We start from the raw sequence: 21,821 nt of genomic DNA, 5'->3' as shown, positions 1-21,821 counted from the left end.
ATGCGCGCAGCCACTCCGGCGCGTCCGGCTGAGCGGCGGACGCGCTGCGGGCTGCTCCGGGGCCGGGCCGCTGCCTCTGAGGTGGGCTCCGCAGGCCGCGGCCGGCGGGTGCCTCGCGCGCCCGCTCTGCCCTGCCCTCGGGACCGCACCGGCCCGCCGAACGCGGGCGTCGGCGTCGTGCCCAGCCCGCCGGCCTCCCCAGGCCCGGCCGGCCCGGCGGGGCCATGAGCTTCTTTGGCTTCGGGCAGAGCGTGGATGTGGACATCCTGCTGAACGACGCGGATAGCAGGCGGCGGGCCGAGCACAAGACCGAGGATGGGAAGAAGGACAAGTACTTCCTCTTCTACGACGGCGAGACGGTGTCCGGGAAGGTGAGCCTGGCGCTCAAGAACCCCAACAAGCGGCTGGAGCACCAGGGCATCAAGGTTGAGTTCATCGGGCAGATCGGTGAGTGCGGGGTCCGCCCCGCCCGGGCCCACCCCCCTCCCGCCCTCGACCCTTGACCCCTGACCCAGCCTCTGACCTTCCTCTCCAGACCCCCGGCGCGACCCGAACCCCTGTCCCCGCCCCCTAGCCCCCGCACCCCCTGCTACAATTCCAGACCCCTGCCCCTCCTCCAGCTCCTGGCGCGACCCGAACCCCTGTCCCCTAACCCCCGCACTCACGGCTGCAATTCCAGACCCTCTGTCCCCCACTCCGCCCCAGGCCCTGTGTTCTGTTGCCAGCCGCCCTGGGTCGGAGCTCCGCGGGCCTGCCTCGGCTTCCATGCCAGCTAGGCCAGCCTGCAGGTCGTGACAACCACTCCGAGCCCCGCGTGGCCCGCCCACTTCTCTCTAGTGTCTGTGACCCACCAGCCTCTTACCGCACCTTCGCTGGGAGCTGTTTGAGAAAGCATCCCCGCGGGCTCCAGCATCAGCCCTGTGTCCACACAAGCTGCATTCCTAAGACTTCTTGATTAGAAGAGTCTGCGGCACTCTTCTCCTTAAAGAATGGGTACTCCTAAGCCCCAGAACTAAGTGGTCAGAATTTCCCAAGGCTCTAACAGTTTTCAAACACGATTGTTAGCAGCTACAGCTAGACAATAAAAGACAGTAGCAATACAGAAGATTTGGGAGCTGCCAGTCAGCACAGGGCTGTCTCCAGTTCTGTTTGGCCTCTCCTGTTTATTAAAACGCACAGGTGTTTCTGAAATAGTTTGTGTCAGTAGTTCAGGAGTAGGGTCACAGTAAATGCCACAGCTGGCTGAAAAGACATCAAGCAGAGACATCGTGCCCCGCCCCCGCCTGCGCTGGCCCTGTGTGGGGGGTTTCCTGGGAACGCTCCTCAGAGGCTGTCTGTTGCTCCCTGAGATCCCAGCACAGAATCTGTTCTCTATTTTGCAGAGACAGAAAACACAGGAGCCCTGGGGAAAGGCTGTGTGCTCAGCACTTCAGTGTCCAGCCTGAAGTATTGGCTTCTGCTATTTAAGTTAACGGAAATCAGACCGAAGGCTGGCTAATCCTATAGGAACCCATCCCTTGTTATTTTAAATCCAGAGTAAGCGTGGCCTGAAGCCGAAGAGTGGGTTTCAGACCCTTTGCTCACATGCCTCCAGCGTAGATAGTGCTCCTCAGCAGCAGTGCTGTCCACACAGGGGGCCTGCGCGTTCTCTGTTGTCGGGGGTGCATTTCACAGCCTCCCCAGCCTCTACCAGCCAGATGCCAGAACCACAGAAATGTCTTACATCCGTGGACGCTAAAATCACTCCTAGCAAAGAGCTCCTGGGGACACAGGATGAACCCACAACATTCTGTGCTGGGCGTGAGTAAGGTGATGAAGTTCAGGCCTCCTTAGATTTAGTGTTTTCACATGATAGCTTTAAGGTTGTCACTGGATTCCGCGGCTCTGCATTAGGAGTGCAGATGGGCACGTCTAGCCAGCAGCCGTGCCATCATTCCCGGGGGTGACACCTCCCCGTCTGTGAAAGGTAACCAGAGCACCCCCTGCCCCAGCAGTTGTGGAATGGGCTGTTGAGGGACGCTTGGCAAGGTCTCACTCCAGCCCGACTGAAAGGGAGTTGGCTGCCCTGCCTGGTTTCCTGTCTGCTCGCATCCCAGGACAGCATCCCTTCTCAGATTTCTCAGAGCCTCTTCTACTTCCATCAACAGCTCTTCCTGGGCCCCTGAGTCCACCCTGTGGCCTTGGGGAAGCTGTCCACTCCCTAGGCCTCGGCGCTCTCACCTGTAAGGCAGGGACAGCAACCGAATCCCCTTGGCAGAACGGTGAGGGGTCTAGGGCCCAGGCTTTGTGCAGTGTGGGGTGTGTGCTGGACCCGAGAGACTTTTGTGACCCAGCCTCCAGGCACTGGAGCGAGGCTGGTGAGTGAGGTCCCCACACCGCGGTCGTGTGGTTTCTGCTTCCTTGCGTTCCTGACGATGCACGCAGCGGGCGGGGCTTCGTTCCGGCTCTGAGGTCTGCGGTACCGGTGACATGCCGGGTGGTGGTCCTGCCCTGGCCGCCTGTGAGAATGCTGATGTTGTGCTCCAGCCACCTTCCTCGTTTGTTTCACTCAGAATTTTTCTTCTCGTAAACCATTGTCCCGTTTGGAAGTGTGTACATTCTGCCTGTGCATTCGGTAGGACAGCCTGGTGTGTGACCAAGGCTGAAGCAGAGGGTTACTTGGGTTACATAAGGCTCTGTAACGGGCAGACGTCACTAGGGTCTTGTGAGGACTAGAGATCATCGATGTGTGTGAAGTGCAGGCTCTGCCACTTGTCAACCAGACGCTCATAACCCCTGTTAGACTGGATCCGGGGGCTGGACCTTTGAAGAGTCAGCTCTGGTTGCCTTGCTGACTGCCCCCGGGGTCTCCGTGCCAGACCAGCCTTGCCTGCTGTGTGCCCTGCGTCTCCTCCCAGCGGGAGGCATCGCCCGAGTTCTCGCAGGGACGGCTTTCTGGTGGCCGCTGCATGGGTCCTGTTCAGACCGCAGTCCTCAGGGCAGGCCAGCCTGTTTGCGCTGTGGCCCGCTCCGGCAGCCCCGTCTGCACACCCACCACTGCCCTGTCTGCTTGGACTCACGTCTCCCGAGCCTTTCTCCTCGCCTGAGCTCACCCCAGAGTTCCGTGCCTGGGTCTCTGACTGCCTGCTGAACACCCGCGGGGTCTCTGCGGGTTGCCCAAGGACACATCCGAACCAGGTCGCTCCTCTCTCTCCCTGCCCCAGCCCCGCGCTGCCACTCCTCCCGTCTCCCCTGCTCTGCACGCCCCCTGGGTTGCCTCAGCCTCTGGAACCGGGGAGGCCCCGGAGCGGTCCTGCCTCCCCCGGTGCCCCCAGTGGCTCGGGGGGCGGCTCGCCTCAGTGCTCCCTCACCCTCCTCAGTGCCGCTGCCCCTGACGCCTCTGTGTGGAGCAGTCTCCTGACTGGCCTTCCTGCCTCTGTTTGCCTTTTCTTTCAGTTTAGTTTCTGTAAGAGCGAACTTCCTAAAAGGCAGTTCTGACGCTCTCAGTCCCTTCTGTAAACTTCTCCTTGACTCCCTCCAGCTCTTCCCTGAGCTGCCCCTGGTTTTCTCCAGACATGTCTCTCTAACCCTTCACCCAGGTGTGCATTGTCGACTGTGCCTATCTGATGGCTGCGATACTCTGCACCTTCTGGAAGAAGAGGGGGCAAAGACAGGCGTGAATAAGTGTCCCCTGTGGTTCGTGGGGCTGAGATGCACTTTGTTGGGAAGTCCGTGACTTTCCATCCAAGAGGCTGGGTTCACACTGTCACCACACAAGAAGTTCTGTGGCATCTTGTCCCCCTGACACCTGCCAGGACTGGTCCAGTGTGAGCCCCACTCTGATCTGCACAGAGAGAACCTTACTGAAGAGGGACCGTCAAATATTTTTGCTCTTATTTTTATGACTCAGTCGCTCAGTCATGTCCAACTCTTTGTGACCCCATAAACTACAGCATGCCAGGCTTCCGTGTCCTTCACCACCTCCTGGAGGTTGCCCAAGTTCATTTCCATTGAGTCGGTGATGCTATGCAACCATCTCATTCTCTGTCGTCCCCTTCTCCTCTTGCCTTCTACCTTTCCCAGCATCAGGGTCTTTTCCAATGAGTTGGCTGTTCACATCAGGTGGCCAAAGTATTGGAGTTTCAGCTTCAGCATCAGTCCTTCCAATGAATATTCAGGACTGATTTCCTTAAGGATGGATTAGTTTGATCTCCTTGCAGTCCAGGAACTCTCAAGAGTCTTCTCTAGCATCACAATTCAAAAGCATCAGTTCTTTGGCACTCAGCTTTCTTTATGGTCAAACTCTCAAATCTCTACATGACTACTGCGAAGACCATAGCTTTGACTAGATGAATCTTTGTCAGCAAAATGATGTCTTTGCTTTTTTATATGCTGTCTAGGACTGTCATAACTTTTCTTCCAAGGAGCAAGTGTTTTCTGTTTTCATGGCTGCAGTCACCATCCGCAGTGATTTTGGAGCACATGAAGAGAAAATCTGTCACTATTTCCACTGTTTCCCCGTCTATTTGCCATGAAGTGATGGGACTGGATGCCATGATCTTAGTTTTTTGAAAGTTGAGCTTTAAGCCAGCTTTTTCACTCTCTTTCACTTTCATCAAGAGGCTCTTTAGTTCTTCACTTTCTGCCATAAGGGTGATGTCATCTGCATATCTGAGGGTATTGATATTTCTCCTGGAAGTCTTGATTCCAGCTTGTGATTCAGCCAGCCTCGCATTTCGCATGATGTACTCTGCATAGAAGTTAAATAAGCAGGGTGACAATATACAGCCTTGACGCAACTCCTCTCCCAATTTGGAACCAGTCTGTTGTTCCATGTCTGGTTCTTACTGTTGTTTCTTGACCTGCATACAGGTTTCTTAGGAGGCAGGTAAGGTGGTTTGGTGTTCCTGTCTCTCAAAGATTTTTCCAGTTCACGTGATCCACACGGTCCAGAGGCTTTAGCATAGTCAGTGAAGCAGAAGTATGCCGGGGTCCAGCCCCGGCTGATCCAGGGAGTTCAAAGCAGGGATGGCATCAGCGAGGACCAGGATACAATAGCTTCAGTTAGATATTAATTAAAGATGTAAAGAGTAATAGAATGAGGATAGCTCAGTAGGAAAATTCAGTGGAGAAAAGAGGCTGAGTAGCTTGGTTTACGCAGGAGACCAATAAAACTTCAAGACAAGAAGCTTACACCACTTACGTAGGCCACAGGCGTCCTTCCATTCTCCCGAAGGAGAGGAGACACTGAGGCCTCCCCGGTCGGATCTTAGAAGCCCAGGCATAATTAGTAAGCATGGCGGGTTCCGCGCTCCAGATGGAGACGCAGCCAGTGTGAGTAAGAGAGTGCAACATGGGGAGACCAGTATTTCGAGAAACTGATCCCAATTCTTTATTTTCCATGGTCTACTTTTATACACTGAGATGTTATGCAAAAGTCACATGGGGTCAGCAGTCCTGACTTTTATCAAAGTCAGGTGCTTCATACAAATGTATACAGAGGTCTTAGGGGTGTTACATATCTTCTGGCCAGGGGGCCTGCTGACAATTTATGACCCTCTCCTTGTGACAACGGTCAGTCAACCAGGACACTTATTTCTCCAGGGGTGATTATTCTCAAAACAGATGCCACCCAAATAAAGTTACATTCCTATAGGGTGAGGGTATAGTGGGTTTTAGTTAAGGAAAGAATTTACTTAGCCTAAGGTCTAATGTGATTTATATCAAAGGTTAATACTTATTTCTTCTATATATTCATTAATGTGTGTAAGGGCAGGGGATGTGGAGACTTAGCAACAAACATTGGCTCAACAAATGAAAAACCCTTCACCAATACAATTTCTAATCAGCCCACTATACTTATACTAATGGTTTTCTAACTTTTCTAAGGAACCTGTTTTTAGAAGGTTTAAAGCATCTCGTGCCTCTCATGGTTGGGAGGCTGTGAGCAATCACATGTGGCCGGACGAGCCTGTCAGGCAGGCTAGAGAACCTTCAGAGGAGTTTGTAGGTTAAAACACTCTTGTCCCGCCCAGGAGTTTTTATTAACTGGAGCTCTAAATTAACTCCTTCTCCGAAAGAGGTTGTGGGGGACAGCCCCCCATAAAGTCAGAGGTGTAGGTGAGAGCACAAAGTAGTAAAGTAGGCAGGCTCTGGTTATGGGGGTAGATGCTCGAGGAGTTCCAGGGGGACTCCTGAGGCTCGATCCCGCCTTTGCGTATGTTGAGCCTCCTTCCTCATGACCTTTGCCACGGGCCAAGTGCCTCACTCTGGCCCCCAACAGAAGTAGACGTTTTTCTGGAACTCTTTTGCTTTCTCTATGATCCAGTGAATGTTGACAGTTTGATCTTTGGTTCCTCTACCTTTTCTAAACCTTGTATATCTTGTATATCTGGAAGATTTCAATTCAAGTACCACTAAAGCCTAGCTTGAAGGATTTTAAGCATAACTTTACTAGTATGGGAAATGAGCACAGTTGTCCAGTAGTTTGAACATTCTTTGGGAAGAATGCCCTTCTTTGGGATTGGCATGAACACAGACCTTTTTCAGTCCTGTGGTCACTGCTGAGTGTTCCAAATTTATGGACATATTGAGTGCAGCTCTTTAACAGCATCATCATCAACAGCATTTAGGATCTGAAGTAGTTCAGCCTGAACTTCATCACCTGCACTAGCTTCTCTGGTAGCAGTGCTTCCAAAGGCCCACTTGACTTCACACTTCAGGATGTCTGGCTCTAGGTGAGTGATCACACTGTCGTGGTTATCTGGGTCATGAAGACCTTTTTTGTTTAGTTCTTCTGTGTATTGTTGCCACCTCTTCTTAATCTCTTCTCACTCTGTTGGGTCCACAGGACTCTGTTTCTGTCCTTTATTGAGTCCATCTTTACATGAAATGTTCCCTTGGTGTCTTTAATGTTTTTAAGGAATATTGCACTCCAAAGTAGAGAGCTAGCCTCGGGATCTAAGCCCCCAGGTGAGCCGGAACCCATCAGCCCAGCATTTCCCACTTACGGTCCTCAGACACTGGGCTTTGCTCCACCTGCTGCTGTCCCCTGAAACCACGGCAGAGCTCAGAGCTTGGCACCCAAGACACCCAGGTACCCAGTTAAGGGCTCCACCTGTTCCGGTCAGCAGAGGCTCCTGTAGCCAAGGACCAGCACGAGGCAGAGGACAGGCCCCTGTCTGGGCTGGCTGGTGGCCCCTCTCCCCTTGGCCCCTGTGCGTACTCTCGACCCCCACCCCCGCCCCCGAGAGGGCACCCTGCCCCCGCAGCCGCGCCCTGATGGTCTGTGTTGACCCCCATGTGGTGGGCTTGCTGCCTGCTGCTGACACCACCTGGCCTGGGGAGGCAGGTGAGTTGTCGGTGACCTAAGGTGGCTCCATGTGTAACGGGGGATTAGCAGCAAACTGTGATCACAGGGCGCTCCGTGCGGGAGCAGTGCTCCAGGCTGGGCCTGACCTCACTGCAGCTCCCGTGACGTGGACGCTGCCCTGCCGCTTGGGAGAACAGGCTCCCCGGGGCCGGTCTGTCAGGGCCCAGGGCAGCTGGCCCGAGAGCTCCCTGGAAGCTGTGCTTTCCCCCCAAGCGCCCCTGTGGCAGGCCTGGTTGCTGTGTTGGCTCTGGGAGGCAGGAGATCTGGCTTCTCGACTCCAAGAAGGCTTTGATCGTCAGGGGCTTCAGGCCTTTGCTGTCTGGGGTCTGCCCAGCCCCTCATGCTCAGGCTGTCCCTGAGAGAGGCAGCCGAGAGGTGCGGGCCAGGCCTGGCAGGGGGTGGTCCTGGCCCCCCTGTCCAGGCAGCCAGCAGCAGATGCAGTGAGAGCACGCTGCCTCCCGCGTCCTCCCGCCGGAGGCCAGTCTGTCAGGGCCAGGGCCCAGGGCTCCCGTCCTGTCCTGCTCAGCCACTGTGGTGGGGGGTGGGCAGTTCTTGACTGCGCTGGGGCCACGTGGAGTTGGTCGGTAATAAGTGTCCCCGTTGCACAGCTGGGGACGGGGGGCGCTGGGGTCCGGGGCCTTGTCTCCAGCAGCCATCTGGAGCACAGTTCACCACTTCAGCAGCAGTGTGACGTGGGCACAGACAGCCAGCAGGACTGTGTGAGAGGAGGGTGGGTGTGCAGGAGGTCTTCTCAGAGGGTGGTCTCGGGACAAGCAGGAGTCTGTTAGGATGTCCATCCTGAGTCCCACCCAGGCCCCAGAATTGGAGATATTGGGGGGGGAGTGCCAGCCATCTGTGCCTCAGCACAGCCTCGGAGGTCCTGGTGCTGACACGAGTCTGGGGACTGTGGCCTAGACTGGGATAGCCTGACAGCCCCTCCGTCAGCGGGGCCGCGTGGACCCGTCTCCAAGTCCTCACCTGCCTCTTGCCTCGTGTTCACCCCTGATCTCCCGGGGCCCAGGAGCAGACACGGCCGGGCAGGAAACCTGGGGCGCTGGGCCCGGCCCCGCCCCGCCCCACCGCGCCTAAGTTTCCTTGTCTGTTAAACGCGTGACGGGCCCACCCAGCCTCTCAGGTTGCCGTGAGGATGGTGTGACTGAGTGACGGAGTCGAGCACGCTTCCCACACTTAGGAATCGCTATAACTGTGTAAAGAGATGCGGTGTTTCGATGGCAGTCCCCCCGCTGTGTCCCCTGGGTGCTTCCCTGGACAGGGTCTCCACAGAGCGCAGGGTCTTTGGGTGCAGGGCTGCCGTGCAGGGCGGGAAGAGGGGGTCGCTAACCGCCGTGCGGCTCCGCGGCTGGGAGGGCCACTTCCGCAGCGGGCCCCCGCCGCCCTCCGTGGGCCAGGCTCCAGTAGGGAGGTCTCCGCTCTCCCCGCAGAGCTCTACTACGACCGCGGCAACCACCACGAGTTCGTGTCCCTGGTGAAGGACCTGGCCCGGCCCGGAGAGGTCACGCAGTCACAGGCCTTTGACTTCGAGTTCACGCACGTGGAGAAGCCCTACGAGTCCTACACCGGGCAGAACGTGAAGCTTCGGTAAGTGACGTGACTCCTCCTCCTCGGGTTCCGCACACGCCGGGACGTGGACCTGCGTCCTGTTACGTGAGAAGGGGGTCACAGATTTGGATTCTTTTTTAAATTTGTGTTTGACTGCGCCAGGGCTTCACTGTTGCCAGCGGGCTTTCTCTAGCTGCGGGGAGCGGGGGCTTCTCATTGCAGTGACTTCTCTTGTTGTGACGCACGGGATTAGTTGCCCTGAGGCGTGTGGACTCTTCCTGGACCAGGAATCGAACCCATATCCCCTGCAGTGGCAGGCAGATTGTTAACCACTGGACCACCAGGGCAGTCCCAGATTTGGATTCTGATCCCAGACCCATCCTCTGCATCTTTTGGGACAGGAGAGGATAAAATGTAGCACAGTGTGAGAAGCTTTAGAACAGGAATACACACCTTTTAAGTACAGGGGATTGTCTTCCTTGTTTCAGTCTTGAAAACCCAAGGGGGGCAGTGATCCCAGGGCCTCTGGGCTGTGTGATGTCACCCGGACTTCTGGCTCCAAGTTGTGGTCATCACCTACCTGGGGCCTGCGTGGGGGACCACATGGGCTCTGGGGAGGTCTCCCCTCTCCCGTCAGAAGACGGACTGCAGGCTCTTTTATTCCAGCCTTTGCAGGGACGTCCAAGCGCCGAAGGTGCCCCATTCAGCAGCGCTCTGTGACTGCTCTCGGAGGAGGCAGCACCAGCAAGCACTGTCTAGTTAACTGTCAGTTAAGCTGGGCCGGGGTCTTATTGTGATTTAATGTGATGCTCTGCAGTAGATTCCTCATAGATGTTCCTATGTCAGAAAGATGTTGAAAATAGTATGGCAGTTCCTCAAAATATTAAAACTACCAAATGATGCATCAATTCCACTTCTGTGTGTAAATCCAAAAGCAGTGAAAGCAGGACTCAAATGCAAGTGCTCTCACGTTTGCAGCAGCGTTCCCAGTAGCCCCAGGGTGGACATGACCCCAGCGTCCATGCTGAGTGGTTGGGCACCATGTGTGTCCACGTGGTGGAGTGGTGCTGGGCCTCGAAGGGGACGCAGACCCTGACCCCTGCTACGGCCCGGCAGAGCCTGGAGAACCTCGTTCGCAGGGAAAGGCGCCTGTGTTCCCTTGACAGGCAGCTCCTGCGAGGTGGTGAAGACGTCCAGGCGAGGCCAGGGGCTGGGGAGGAAGCTGCAGGCTCGAGCAGGACCCCTGAATAGCAGTCTCTGGGGCATGCTCTGGGTACTGACGACTCCGGGACTGGTTAGAAGCTCAGGAGGAAAGCGTAGCAGGAGAAAGACTGGATGTGTGGAGAAAGGTGGGAAGTTGCAGGATCGAGATGTCAGGACAGTGGTTCTCTACCAAGGGTCCTGTGTTAGATTCACTGGTCGGGGTGGGAATTATTTAAAAAAAAAAAAAGTGCAGGTTCCCGTGTCCTCCTCCAGGGCAGTTTCATGTCAGTTTCATGCCCAGGGTGAGTCCCGGGCGCCTCCAGACGCTGGAGCAGGAGTCGCCGGCCTCTGGCGGGCAGAGAGGAGGCCAAGGGCTGCTGGCTTCCACCTCTGACAGGTGCTCTGAGGCCTCGCCCACAGGGGCGGGGCTTGGGGGCCTGGGCTTAGTGGGGGCCGCGCGGGTGCGGGAGGCAGGAGGGCAGGCGGAGAGCCGTGAGAGCTGCTCAGGACGGCCTATTTCCAGCGAGGCTGCTGCTCTGCGTCCCAAGATGCCATGCAGACCGACTGCCTGCCTGCCCTCATGTCCCGGGGCTGGGGCACCGGGGAGGCCTCCCTGCAGGGAGCGGTGAGAGCCACCCAGGACGGCCTGTCTCCTGAGGCTGCCGCCCGGCGTCCCGAAATGTCGTCCTAAAATGTAGACCGACTGACCGCCTGCCCTCATGTCCCAGGGCTGCAGTGCTGGGGAGTCCTCCCTGCAGGGCTGGCCCATGGCCCGGCACAGCCCTTCACGGCCGTGTCTCCTCTCTCCCACGCTGGGCGTGAGAGATTCAGACCTCTCCTCCTCTGCTGCTCTACTTCTGAGGCCGGCTCTCCCTGAAGGCCCCTCTCCCCTCAGCACCAGGTTGCCGCTTCTGGCTGACACTCTATAAGCGCTCTAGTTTCCCGTCGATTGGTCGTCTCCCCGGGCAGGGGGTTGGGGGGACTGCAAGTCGCCTGCGACTCCATCTCTGCATCCTAGGTCCGGTAATAAACGCTGTGGGGACTCGCTGACCTGGTTTCTCCATCACATCTTCCTGTCACTTAACTGTGGGGGACTTGAAACATGCTCACTCATGGAGTACTGTCAGATAGCATGCAGACCTATGAGTACATGGTCCCTGTGTCCGAAGAGCCAGGAGGAGCTGCAGAAATAAAAGTGGCACACAGTGCCTGGCAGGTGGCCTTGAGGCTGCTGTTGGGGTACAGCCCCCCTGGTCCCCGGGCCAGGCTCGGGGAGCAGCTGGGGAAGGGCCTTTGAACTCCCTGCAGCTATAATGGCAGGAGTGTGTCTCGTCTCTGCTGGGAGGGGGTGCCCAGAGGCGACTGCTCAGAAGAATCAAAGCCGCAGAGGCCGACTCAGCCAGGGGTCCTTGGGGCGGCGGTGGGTGAGTAAACCTAGGTCCCTTCACTGCTCGCCCGCCTCCCACAGGTACTTCCTCCGGGCCACCATCAGCCGCCGCCTCAACGACGTTGTCAAGGAGATGGACATCGTGGTGCACACGCTGAGCACGTACCCCGAGCTGAACTCCTCCATCAAGATGGAGGTGGGCATCGAGGACTGCCTGCACATCGAGTTCGAGTACAACAAGTCCAAGTGAGTGGCGGGCGGGCGCCTGAGGGGAGGGCGCAGGACGCGATCTTAACTGGCCAGAGCGCTTTAGATTGCTATTTAGACGCCAGCTATTACAGCGTCAAAATACCTCAGGGCTTGTAAATTGCAGAACTTACTGACCATTCAAAAACTACCACAAGCATCTTTCTTTTTAATATAGTACATTCCTGAAAATGCTGGAAAATCAAATATGCAAAGTAAATGTATATTCGACTCACAGAACTAAAAAAGCCCCCGCCTCGCTAAGGAGGGTCTCTGGGTGCGGTGGCCTCGCCTCAGACCTGCTGGCCTCCAGAGGCTCAGGGCGGGGGCTGCCTGGGCAGCCCTCCTGAGGGACTGGGGACACGCGGCCTCCTAGGACTGGTGACCGACAGCTGCACTTCCCCCCATCACTGGCCTGGAGCCAGCCCAGCCCCATGGGCCCCACCTGTGGGAGCGGCCCCGCCCCTGGGAGGGGCCCTTTGCCTTCTCCTTGCAGTCCGGGGCTCGCAGGCCTTCCCAGGACAGAGCCCCCACAGTGCTGCCCACCAGCACCCCAGCCACCTGGTGTAGGAGGAGCCACCTCGTAGAAAGACAAGCAGCCTCCAGCCAGCAGTGCAGTGAAGACCAAGCTGAGCAGGAGACAGGCCTGTCTGAGGCTGGACGGGCACACCGGGCCCTGCCCGCAGAGCAGGCTGCGCCCAGAACGCGCGCCCGCTGTCCTGCCCACAGGGGGAGCCCGTGGCTGCGGCGGCATCCCGTTCTGCCCACAAGGGCTCAGGCTGGGCTTACCGGCACTTCAGCTCCTGTACCTGGGTGTCCCATCCGAAAATGAGGGGCTTGGGTCAGGTAAGTGGAAAGGTGCCGGGAAGGAGGAAGAGCCCAGGCCCCCAGAAGAGCTCCTTTGTGTCTCTTGTGGGTAAGAGTCCACTGAGCATGGAGGGGCGCCTGGGTTGCAGACCCATGAGAGCCGGGAGAGCGTGCGCTCCAGCATCCCTCCCGGAGGCTGCACTTCAGTGCTCGCCATCCCCCCCAGGAAGGGGGCGCAGACGGGGCTGGATGGGGGCAGTCCCCAGCCTGGGGCCAGGCCCAGGCGCACACCCTGCCTCTGTCAGCGGTCTGTCCTCCCCAGTGGTCAGGGCCTGCGTCCTCAGCCCCCGCCCCCAGCTCCCATCCCCTTCCTGAACTTCACTCAGGACGTTTGCTCTCAGTGGCCACAGCGGGTGCAGCCCAGCCCCGACCGGGGAGGGCCTCGCTCCCAGGCGCTGGAGGAAGACGGACCTGGTCACCACTCCCGGTGGGCCAGCCTCTCACCCCAGAGCCTCTAAAGTACATGCTGGTGAGACCTGGTCACCACCCCCGGTGGGTCAGCCTCTCACCCCAGAGCCTCTAAAGTACATGCTGGTGGGACCTGGTCACCACCCCCGGTGGGTCAGCCTCTCACCCCAGAGCCTCTAAAGTACATGCTGGTGGGACCTGGTCACCACCCCCGGTGGGTCAGCCTCTCACCCCAGAGCCTCTAAAGTACATGCTGGTGGGACCTGGTCACCACCCCCGGTGGGCCAGCCTCTCACCCCAGAGCCTCTAAAGTACATGCTGGTGGGACCTGGTCACCACCCCCGGTGGGCCAGCCTCTCACCCCAGAGCCTCTAAAGTACATGCTGGTGGGACCTGGTCACCACCCCCGGTGGGTCAGCCTCTCACCCCAGAGCCTCTAAAGTACATGCTGGTGACAGCAAGGGCAGGGGTGACAGGGACCTGCTCTCTGCGGCGTGTGTGGGATGGCAGTGGGAGTGATGCTGGTTCCAGTGCAGGGCGTTGGGATTTGCTCCGCAGGGCGACCTGGGGGCAACATGGGCCCGTGTGGCCTCGGCTCTCCTGGCCCACCACCCCCGGGCGGGCGGCACCCTCCCCGGATCCAGGAGGCCTATTCCGTCTGCAGCCGCACCTCTTGGTTCCTCTCTGCAGGTACCACCTGAAGGACGTCATCGTAGGGAAGATCTACTTCCTGCTGGTGCGGATCAAGATCAAGCACATGGAGATCGACATCATCAAGCGGGAGACAACCGGCACGGGCCCCAACGTGTACCATGAGAACGACACCATCGCCAAGTACGAGATCATGGACGGCGCGCCCGTGAGAGGTGAGCCCGCCAGGCTGGGGTCGTCGGGGCCGCTGTCGCAGTCAGTGGCCATGAGCCTGTGCTGTCTTCACTTGCACCGTCCTTGCTGCTGGGGGAGCGAAATGGTCCTTCCTGCTAGTTCCTGCACCAGGCTGACAAGCCAGGCTCTGGACTGCCTGGCCAAGTGGACACTCCCTGCTGCTGTGCACGGTGCTGGCATGACCTCTAGGATGAGTGGAGCGTGAGCTGGTGGGACCCTGGTGGTTCCTGGGAGGAGCGATTGTTCTGATTCTTTATCGGTGCTGCAGATGCCCACGATGCACATTTTCCCGTGGACGCGCTCGGTGCCGCCAGGCCTCACGCAGCTCTCCCCAGTCCACACCATGCGGGAGGAGGGTGTCGTGGCTTCTCAGGTCCTTGGCCTCCCGAGCAGGGTCTTCGGGGCAGGACTGGGCCATCCTGCCCGCTGGCTTCATTGTATCCCCAGCTACGCAGCCGGGCCAGGCTTGCCCTCCCTGGGGCACCGTGGGGCCTGTGAGCCATGCAGGGTGGCGTGCGTGGGCTCCGTGCATGGCTTTGGGCTGCTCCGTGTCTTTGTGCTTGCTCAGTGGAGCTCTGTCCTGAGTTTGTTCTGCTTAGCTGAGGAAGGCACCGTGTTAGAGGTAGAAGGGATCTGAGATGCCATATAGCCTCATTCCCTCACTTTCCACGCAAGAACAGGAGAGTCCAGGGACAGCAGCAGACCCACCAGAGTTCAGTGGAGAGAGCTGGGGCCCGCCAGTCCGGGGGCATGGGGTGGGCCGTGCCAATTGGGGTGGGGAGCTGACACTGGAATCGCTGGGGAAGACAGTGCGCTAGCTAAGGTGGGACAGCTGGCTCTCACAGCCCAGCCATTGGACTCTCTCACTGGTAAGAGTCAGAGCTGCTCATCTGGCCTCCTGTGGTTAGCACTCTGCCACCCCGGTCCTGGCGGGCTCAGCCAGGAGGAGACGGAGCGGGCCTAGCCCATCAGTGGGCGGCAGGCCTCACAGAAGCGGGCTCCGGGCGGGGCGCCTGCCCTGCCCCTCTGACCCCTCCCGGCCCTGCAGGAGAGTCCATCCCCATCCGCCTCTTCCTGGCGGGCTACGAGCTCACGCCCACCATGCGGGACATCAACAAGAAGTTCTCGGTGCGCTACTACCTCAACCTGGTGCTCATCGATGACGAGGAGCGGCGCTACTTCAAGCAGCAGGTGGGGCCGTGGGGGGCGGGGCGGGGCCGCGGGCGGAGGCGCGCTGGGGGGCGGGGCCGGGGGCGAGCTGGTGGGTGTCTGTGCTGCTTGGTTCACCCCAAGCGGCGGGGAAAGGGTCTGTGATGCCTGGTTCACCCCGACCCCCGCGGCCGGCGGCTGGGACGGGCTCCCAGTTGACACCAGAGCCGGCCTCGTCAGGCCCAGCCCCCGTGGCTGCTCCGCCCTCCGGGCCCCAGGGGATGGACAGCTGCGTTGGCGGGAGACCAGGGAGGCCTTTGCCCAAGAGTCCCTGGTACCCTCCCCAGGCTTCCCCTCATGTGCCCCTCCCCATGTGCCGCCTGCCCCCTAAGACTCCCCAGGCCCCTCTCACGTGCCGTTCCTGCCACCCCGCAGGAGGTGGTGCTGTGGCGGAAGGGAGACATCGTCCGGAAGAGCATGTCGCACCAGGCAGCCATCGCCTCCCAGCGCTTCGAGGGCACGACACCCCTGGGGGAGGCACGGACCCCCGGCCCACTGTCCGACAGCGGCAACAGACAGTAGGCCCAGGGCGGGGAAGTGGCTGGGGCGGGAGATCCGCTGCTAACCCGCGCTCGCAGCCTGAAAACAAACCATGTCTTTGACGTAAACCTTTTTCCTGAAGAACCTGAGGGGCTGGGGTTGGGAGGCAGGGTGTCCAGGACCCTGTGCCCAACGGGGGCGCGGGGAGGAGGGGTATACCCTGAGAGCTGTCTGTGGGGCTGCAGAGGGCGCGGCCCGAGGACGGGGCTCAGGCCAGGAGCTGCCGCGGGAGTCTGGACGTGGTGCTTTGGCGCTTCCACAGGCCGCCATCGTCCTCCTCCGACTCCCAAGCATGGTCCTGGACTGGACAGGGTGTGGGGCGCCTCTGGCCACCGTCCCCGGGCACAGAGACACCAGGGTCCGTGTGGCACATGGATGGCAATGGGGAAAACTCAGTGGTCGTTTGCAGCACGGTGGCCTTGGGCGCCCAGGAGCCGAGGTGCTTGGTCCCTGCTGTCCGTCTCATTCCCGGGGACCAGCGCTTAGTCTGACGCCTGGAAGCTGTCCTTCCCCCACAGCTTGGGACCAGGGGTGTTCTGTGTATGTGGGTGCTTGCCACGCTGAGGGGGTCTTCCACGGCCCCACCACGCCTGGGCCTGTCATGTTAAGGGTGTGGCTGTCCGTCCTGGTCTCTCATCTCTTCTAAAAAGACTAGGCAGACCCTGGGGTCAGCAGGTACCATGCACCCGGGGGTCTGGGATCTTTGTCTTCTGGGAGGTTTGTTCTGTGTCGTCTTTAGAGGGACCCCTCTTTTCCTCGGAAATCTGGGCAACTGTGGGCCTCGGACTGGGCAGGGCTTGTGGGTCAGAGCTAGACTGGAGAGAGGGGCGTTTGGGCGGCAGCGTCGGGAAGAGCGCCGGCACTGGGGCAGGAGAGCCAGGCAAGGGCAGGTGGTCCCTCGGGTGGACCACGGTTCCGGAGGGCAGAACAGCGCCCCTGGGCTTTTCCAGAGCGTGAGCTGAGCCCTGGCCCCCCAGGGCAGCCTGCACCGTGACCGTGAGGACCGCCCGCCCACCCTCTGCCCCCAGCCAGCTGCACCCGATGCCCGTCCTCTGAGGGAGCCAGAGCGCAGCCGCTTCCATTCTCTGCCTGCCCGTTGTCTGCCTCTGCGCCAGACAAGTGCGAGGCGGCGGCCGGGACGCCGGCAGAGCGGAGGGGCCGGACAGGCAGTGTGGCCTGCGGTTGGGCCGCTGCGCGTTCACAGGTTTCTTGATGTGTGTCTTACAGTGGCTGTGTTTTAAACCAAGCTCTGTGTGAGCTGTGTGTCTGATTAAAGCAAGCCCCTGGGCTCGGAGGCCCAGGGTCGTGCCCATGGCCCACCAGGCTCTGTGCTGTCTTTATTGCCCCGCTGCACGCGCCACTCCGGCCAACGACTCCTGCCCTCCCCATGCCTGCGGGCCCTGGTGAACAGTGATGCCCACGTTGTTAATGCCAGTTTCAGACAAGCACGTGGCTGAGAAAGGAATTTCGGATTGATTCCAGCTTGGCAACTTGTCCTGAAACTGCTGGTTTAATCTCCGTGGGACCAGAAGCTTGAGGGGCTGGCAGGGAAGGGTAGAGACAGCCGTGTCAGCAGACTGGGCCCTGCATCAGGCCAAGGGGCTGTGAAACCTGTTCTACCCACGATGCTGACTGAAAGAAACGCTTCCAACTTAAGCATGGGTGTTTATTAGAAAGGACCAGGCCCCACTGCTCACAACCGGCGTGCTCCCCACACTGCCTCTCGTCTTGCGGTAGCTTGACTTTGGGGCAACATCTTGTCAATTTCAGCAGCCGCGTCTCCATTAACTCGGTTCCTTTTCCTCCAGGCTCAGGATAAAATCAAACTCCTCTGCCGAAAAGGGCACGAAGAGGAAGAATTAGGTCTGTATCACCCCTTGAATGGGCTTCCCAGGTGGCGTCAGTGGTAACAAACCCCTCTGCCAATGCAGGAGGCCTAAGAGACACGGGTTCGATCCCTGGGTCGGGAAGATCCCCTGGAGGGCATGGCAGCCCAGTCCAGTGTTTTTGCCTATGTTCTTGCCTAGACAGTCCCACGGACAGAGGAGCCTGGGGGGATATGGTCTGTGGAGCCTCCACTCTGAACGGAGCGGTCCAGCAGGTCGTCTCCGGTGCGAGGCCAGCAGCCGCTCCCTCGGGAACGGGGCAGGGGGCTCTGGCTGCTGCCACACACGGCACCCTGGGCAGCCCAGGGAGCGCCTCTTGTGGGAGTTACAGGGGCGGGGACACAGCCCTTAACCGCTGTGCTTAGGCTTCCCCAGCGAGTACGAGAGAACTCACGGTCGTTCTGGCATGTGGTCCAAAGACAAGGGCCATCCTCACCTCGGGTCAGGCGCTGGACGGACAGTCTCTGGTGAGTGAAGAGAGCCATGTTTTTCAAAGGGCCGCCAGAGGCTCTGTGTGCTTGGTGATGGGCTCTGAGCTCGGCCAGGGGAATGAAACGCTTCATCGTCCGCACAAACTGTACGTCCACCTACAGGACAGCGGCGTGCGGGGCAGGAAGCACACCCAGCTGCGTCAGCTGAGTGTAGGAGGCCCCGCGGCAGGGTGCCCGCGCCCGTCCTCCACCCCAGTGGCAGAGTGGCCTCACTGACAAGCGGGGCTCTGTGCCCTGCCCTAGAGACCCCAGAGCCTCCGCCCTCTGTCCATCCGTGAGCTGGGAAAGAGAGGAGTAACTTTACCATGGACCACTTGGGGTTGTCTTCCTTGCTGGATGCATCATAGTAGGGATTGTTTTTCTCAAACTGTGTGTGGTCTGGGTAAGCCTCCTTCACAATCTGAAATCAGATCCGAGTCTCAAGTCATTTGTCCAGTCAGCTCCACAGCCAGACTTCAGTCCGAGTCCAGCTTCCATTTCTTGGCCTACATGGTCTCACCCCGTCTGTCTGCCACAGAGCCAGCGAGGGCTTAGACGTGTGGGAATATTGCAGTCTGAGGCAACCCTGACAGTGGGCTCCCAACCAAGCAGAGCTCGCTGCTGGCACCGGTTTCCCCACCCACAGTCGCGTGTCCGCTGGCTGCCGGCCTGCCTGAGCGCAGGACCACGAGAAGCCTGTGCCTGCGGGGCCTGGGATGCAGGCCCACCTTGCTGTAGGCCTGCCACCTACTCCTGACCAGGGTCGGGGGGCGTCGATGACCCACCTAAGCTGTGTCCCCAGACCCACATGAAGGGAGCCGGATCAGCCCTCAGCCTGGATGCCTGACCTTCACAAGGCCCGCGATGCCCGGCTCTCTGCAGTTGCTGTGGTAGAAGAAGGCCTCCTCGTCCAGCCTCATGGCCCTCAGGAAGTTTCGGGCCTGTTGCAGCAGACAAGGAACAAGCGCTGTCCTCCCACTGGCGGGAAGCACCAGCCAGCGGAAATCGAGTCTGCCTTTGTTAGCTGAGACTCCTTTCTGCAGCCTACCCCCCGCTTCAGTTCCATCCTTGCCTTTTGCCCAGATGTGTATCAGGACACTGGCTGGAACACAGGCAGTTTCAAACTGCAGGCAGCCAGAGAAATTCAGGTATTTATTGTGTATCCTCAGGTTTGGGTTCAGGGAAAAAGCAGCCTTGGCCGAGACAGCTTCACTCCTGAGTAGTCAGAGGGAAGCAGGCTTCTCCCCCCAAGCCTCACGGTCCTGCCAGCCCACCTACCTGGTAGTTGCGAACACCATCCCAGCACGTCGTCTGCCTGGGCTGTGCCTGGAGATCCTCGATGCTGAACTGGGCCAGAAACAAGGTCATTTGGTGAACTCTCCTGGGCCAGCAGGTCAGGACGTTTGGAAGCAGACATGTTCTTCCCCGTTTAGTGTGAGCACTGCTGGCAGCAGGGCCCAGGAGCCTCTGGGAAAGTACCCCACAGCCGTGCGTGCCACGCACGCAGACAGCAGCCCTGTCCACCCTGTCATCTGGGCCCAGGAGCCTCTGGGGATAGTACCCCAGAGCTGCGCATGCCAGGCACGCAGACGGCAGCCCTGTGCCCCCCTGTCATTCCTCACAGTCCAGAGGATTAGGGGAGTGGGTAATTAATCTGCTAATCCCGTTATCTCTATTTCTCTATTATTAAAATATATATCCCTTCTATAGCATCTCCAACTGTGTTGTCTCTGGGCTGTGTGAGAACTGAGTCACACTCACCCCCTGGTTACCAGCTGTTGGCAGGGAGATACCTAAGGGCACAGTGGGTGGCCAGAGAAAGGCAGCCTGAGGCCAAGTGCTGCCTGGCATGGGGCTGGTGGACCAGCCTTTGGGCTGCATCTGGCCCACGCCTGACTAGCAGACAGTTTCACTGGAGCACAGACAGGTGGCCTATGGCCAGTTTTTTTTGTTGTTATCTTGCCCGGGCGTATAGCTGACTGACAACGTGGTGAGTTTCAGGTGGACAGTGAAGGGACTCAGCCATAGGACCACATGAACCCGTTCTCCCCCAAACTCCCCTCCCACGCACGCTGCGTGGCCCCTTCTGGTGATGGCAGCAGCACTGCGACCACGACCGCCCGGCCCTCTAGAGAAAAGCTGGAGGGTCACAGCGCAGATGGCAATAAACCCTGCTGGTCCTACTCCACACCACCGTCTCCCTGCTCCTCAGAGGCAAGAAGTAGGTGATGGGCCCTGTGGCGTCCCCTGTGCACCGTGGAGGTGGGCGCAGCACCTCACCTTCACGTCCACACCTTTCTCCAGTCGACTTTCTGGCTCTGACTTCATCAGCCAGTAGCTGCTGAGAGCCTCCCCACTGTCTTCAGAGACTGGAGTCTTCTGGAGGCTGGAGTTCTCCACTTGGGCTGATGCCCTCCCTAGGTTCTTAGTTTTGGTGCGTTTTTCTTCTGGCCCCTTCATGTCTGCAAAAGAAACAAAAAGAAAACTTTCTTACCTGCTGAGAAAGTTCGGATGCAGGAAAAACAGCTGCTCTGGAGTCAGAGTTTCCCAGGTGGTGCTAGTGATAAAGAACCCACCTGCCAACATAGGAAACTTAAAGCTATGGCGTTCAGTCCCCAGGGTTGGGAAGATGCCCTGGAGGAGGGCATGGCAACCCACTCGAGTATCCTTGCCTGGAGGACCCCATGGACAGAGGAGCCTGGCGGGCTACAGTCCATGGGGTCACAGAGTGAAGCAACTGAGCACAAGCACAATACAAAAGCCTGGCGTCATCATCAGTGTTCAGGAACATGAGCTTCTATGTCACGCAGACTCCTTCCTTGCTCACTGTGCTCTGAGCCTGCCTCCTTTCCACTCCTTGAAGGTGCTCAGAGAAGATGGATAAAACCACCACTGAGGAGTCTGCCGGCATGGATGAGACTTTTGCCCTCCAGCGAAGGAAATGTGCCTGAAGCAGAGTGGGTGCCTGGTAATTAAGAACTGTTGAGTTTTTACCTGTGCTCGTGGTCACGCTCAACCTGCAGTCAGTCCACACCATCCACCTGGAGGGTATGCGCCAGATTCTGCGCCAGCCTGCCACGCTGGCCTGAACCCGCCTGACCCTCCTGCACGGCCTCTGGACTAAGTGGAAGCTCCCACGTGAGCCCTCCTGACGGCCGTCTGACACGCGGCACCCTCCTGCTCTGCCGGTGGCCCCCTTGGACAGTGAGCGGGACTCGGTAAGCACCGGGCGCACTGATACTCAACAACCCGAAACCCTCGCCCGTCTCCGGGAAGCACTTCCTCTGCCTCTGAGTGCTCTGCTGCTGCTGCCCTTCCACTGAGAATGCCCGTCACCCTGTGAACACGAGAGACGCCCCGCTTTCCTACCCATTCTCGACGCTAGACAAAGCCCCCGGCCCCCCGACCCTTTCCCTTCGGCGTGTGGCTCCCTTGGGAGTGGGGGCCGCGCGCGCCGGCCCTCGTCCCACCGCCTTCCCCGGACAGTCAGCGCTCGGACGGACGAGTGGCAGAGAAGGGCCCAGGACAGAAGCCTGGGGGCGGCTCGGGGCCCCGAATCACGGAACCAGCCTCGCGGCCTCCCCGTTCGCGCTGAGCGGCCCGGCGCGCTCACCCGGCCCCGCCGGCCTCCTCCGGGCTCGCGGCATGCTGTCCCGCGGGTCGGGACGGCCGCAGCCTCGGGCGCTCACTGGACCCCTCCGCGGAGTCCCGCGAAGCCTCTGCGCCCCGCGAAGCCCCCGGCACGAGCCTCCGTAGCTCCCCTCTCTCAGTCCGCGCCTCACGCTCAGGCCCGGCCCCTCGAGCCCCGC

The 21,821-nt window shown here is 59.3% G+C and overlaps 2 protein-coding genes across 7 annotated transcripts; one reads left to right on the top strand and one right to left on the bottom strand.

The window, feature by feature from the left end:
* Positions 1-3: 3 nt before the first annotated feature.
* Positions 4-16,978, top strand: VPS26B (VPS26, retromer complex component B). The gene is made up of 6 exons (XM_027562178.1): positions 4-447; positions 8,794-8,950; positions 11,583-11,747; positions 13,713-13,888; positions 14,956-15,098; positions 15,492-16,978. The coding sequence occupies exons 1-6, from the start codon at positions 225-227 to the stop codon at positions 15,636-15,638; spliced, it is 1,011 nt and encodes a 336-aa protein (XP_027417979.1). The 5' UTR covers positions 4-224; the 3' UTR covers positions 15,639-16,978.
* Positions 16,979-17,301: 323 nt separating this feature from the next.
* On the bottom strand, positions 17,302-21,814 carry THYN1 (thymocyte nuclear protein 1). 6 transcript variants are annotated; one of them, XM_027562182.1, is made up of 8 exons: positions 21,626-21,810; positions 21,007-21,349; positions 20,293-20,474; positions 19,291-19,359; positions 18,861-18,953; positions 18,338-18,433; positions 17,937-18,006; positions 17,302-17,487 (listed from the first exon to the last, which is right to left on the bottom strand). In XM_027562182.1, exons 2-8 carry the CDS (start codon positions 21,047-21,049, stop codon positions 17,441-17,443), a joined length of 600 nt encoding a protein of 199 aa, XP_027417983.1. In that variant the 5' UTR covers positions 21,050-21,349; positions 21,626-21,810; the 3' UTR covers positions 17,302-17,440. The 6 variants fall into 6 exon arrangements, with proteins under 6 accessions (XP_027417983.1, XP_027417985.1, XP_027417980.1 ...); XM_027562184.1 differs by having other exon boundaries at positions 17,979-18,006; positions 21,626-21,809; XM_027562179.1 differs by having other exon boundaries at positions 17,937-18,129; positions 21,626-21,807.
* Between the last annotated feature and the right edge of the window lie 7 nt (positions 21,815-21,821).

This window comes from Bos indicus x Bos taurus, chromosome 15 (genome assembly GCF_003369695.1).
Source record: "Bos indicus x Bos taurus breed Angus x Brahman F1 hybrid chromosome 15, Bos_hybrid_MaternalHap_v2.0, whole genome shotgun sequence".
In the NCBI taxonomy this organism is placed as follows: domain Eukaryota; kingdom Metazoa; phylum Chordata; class Mammalia; order Artiodactyla; family Bovidae; genus Bos; species Bos indicus x Bos taurus.
This window is presented reverse-complemented; position numbering and strand designations above follow the sequence as displayed.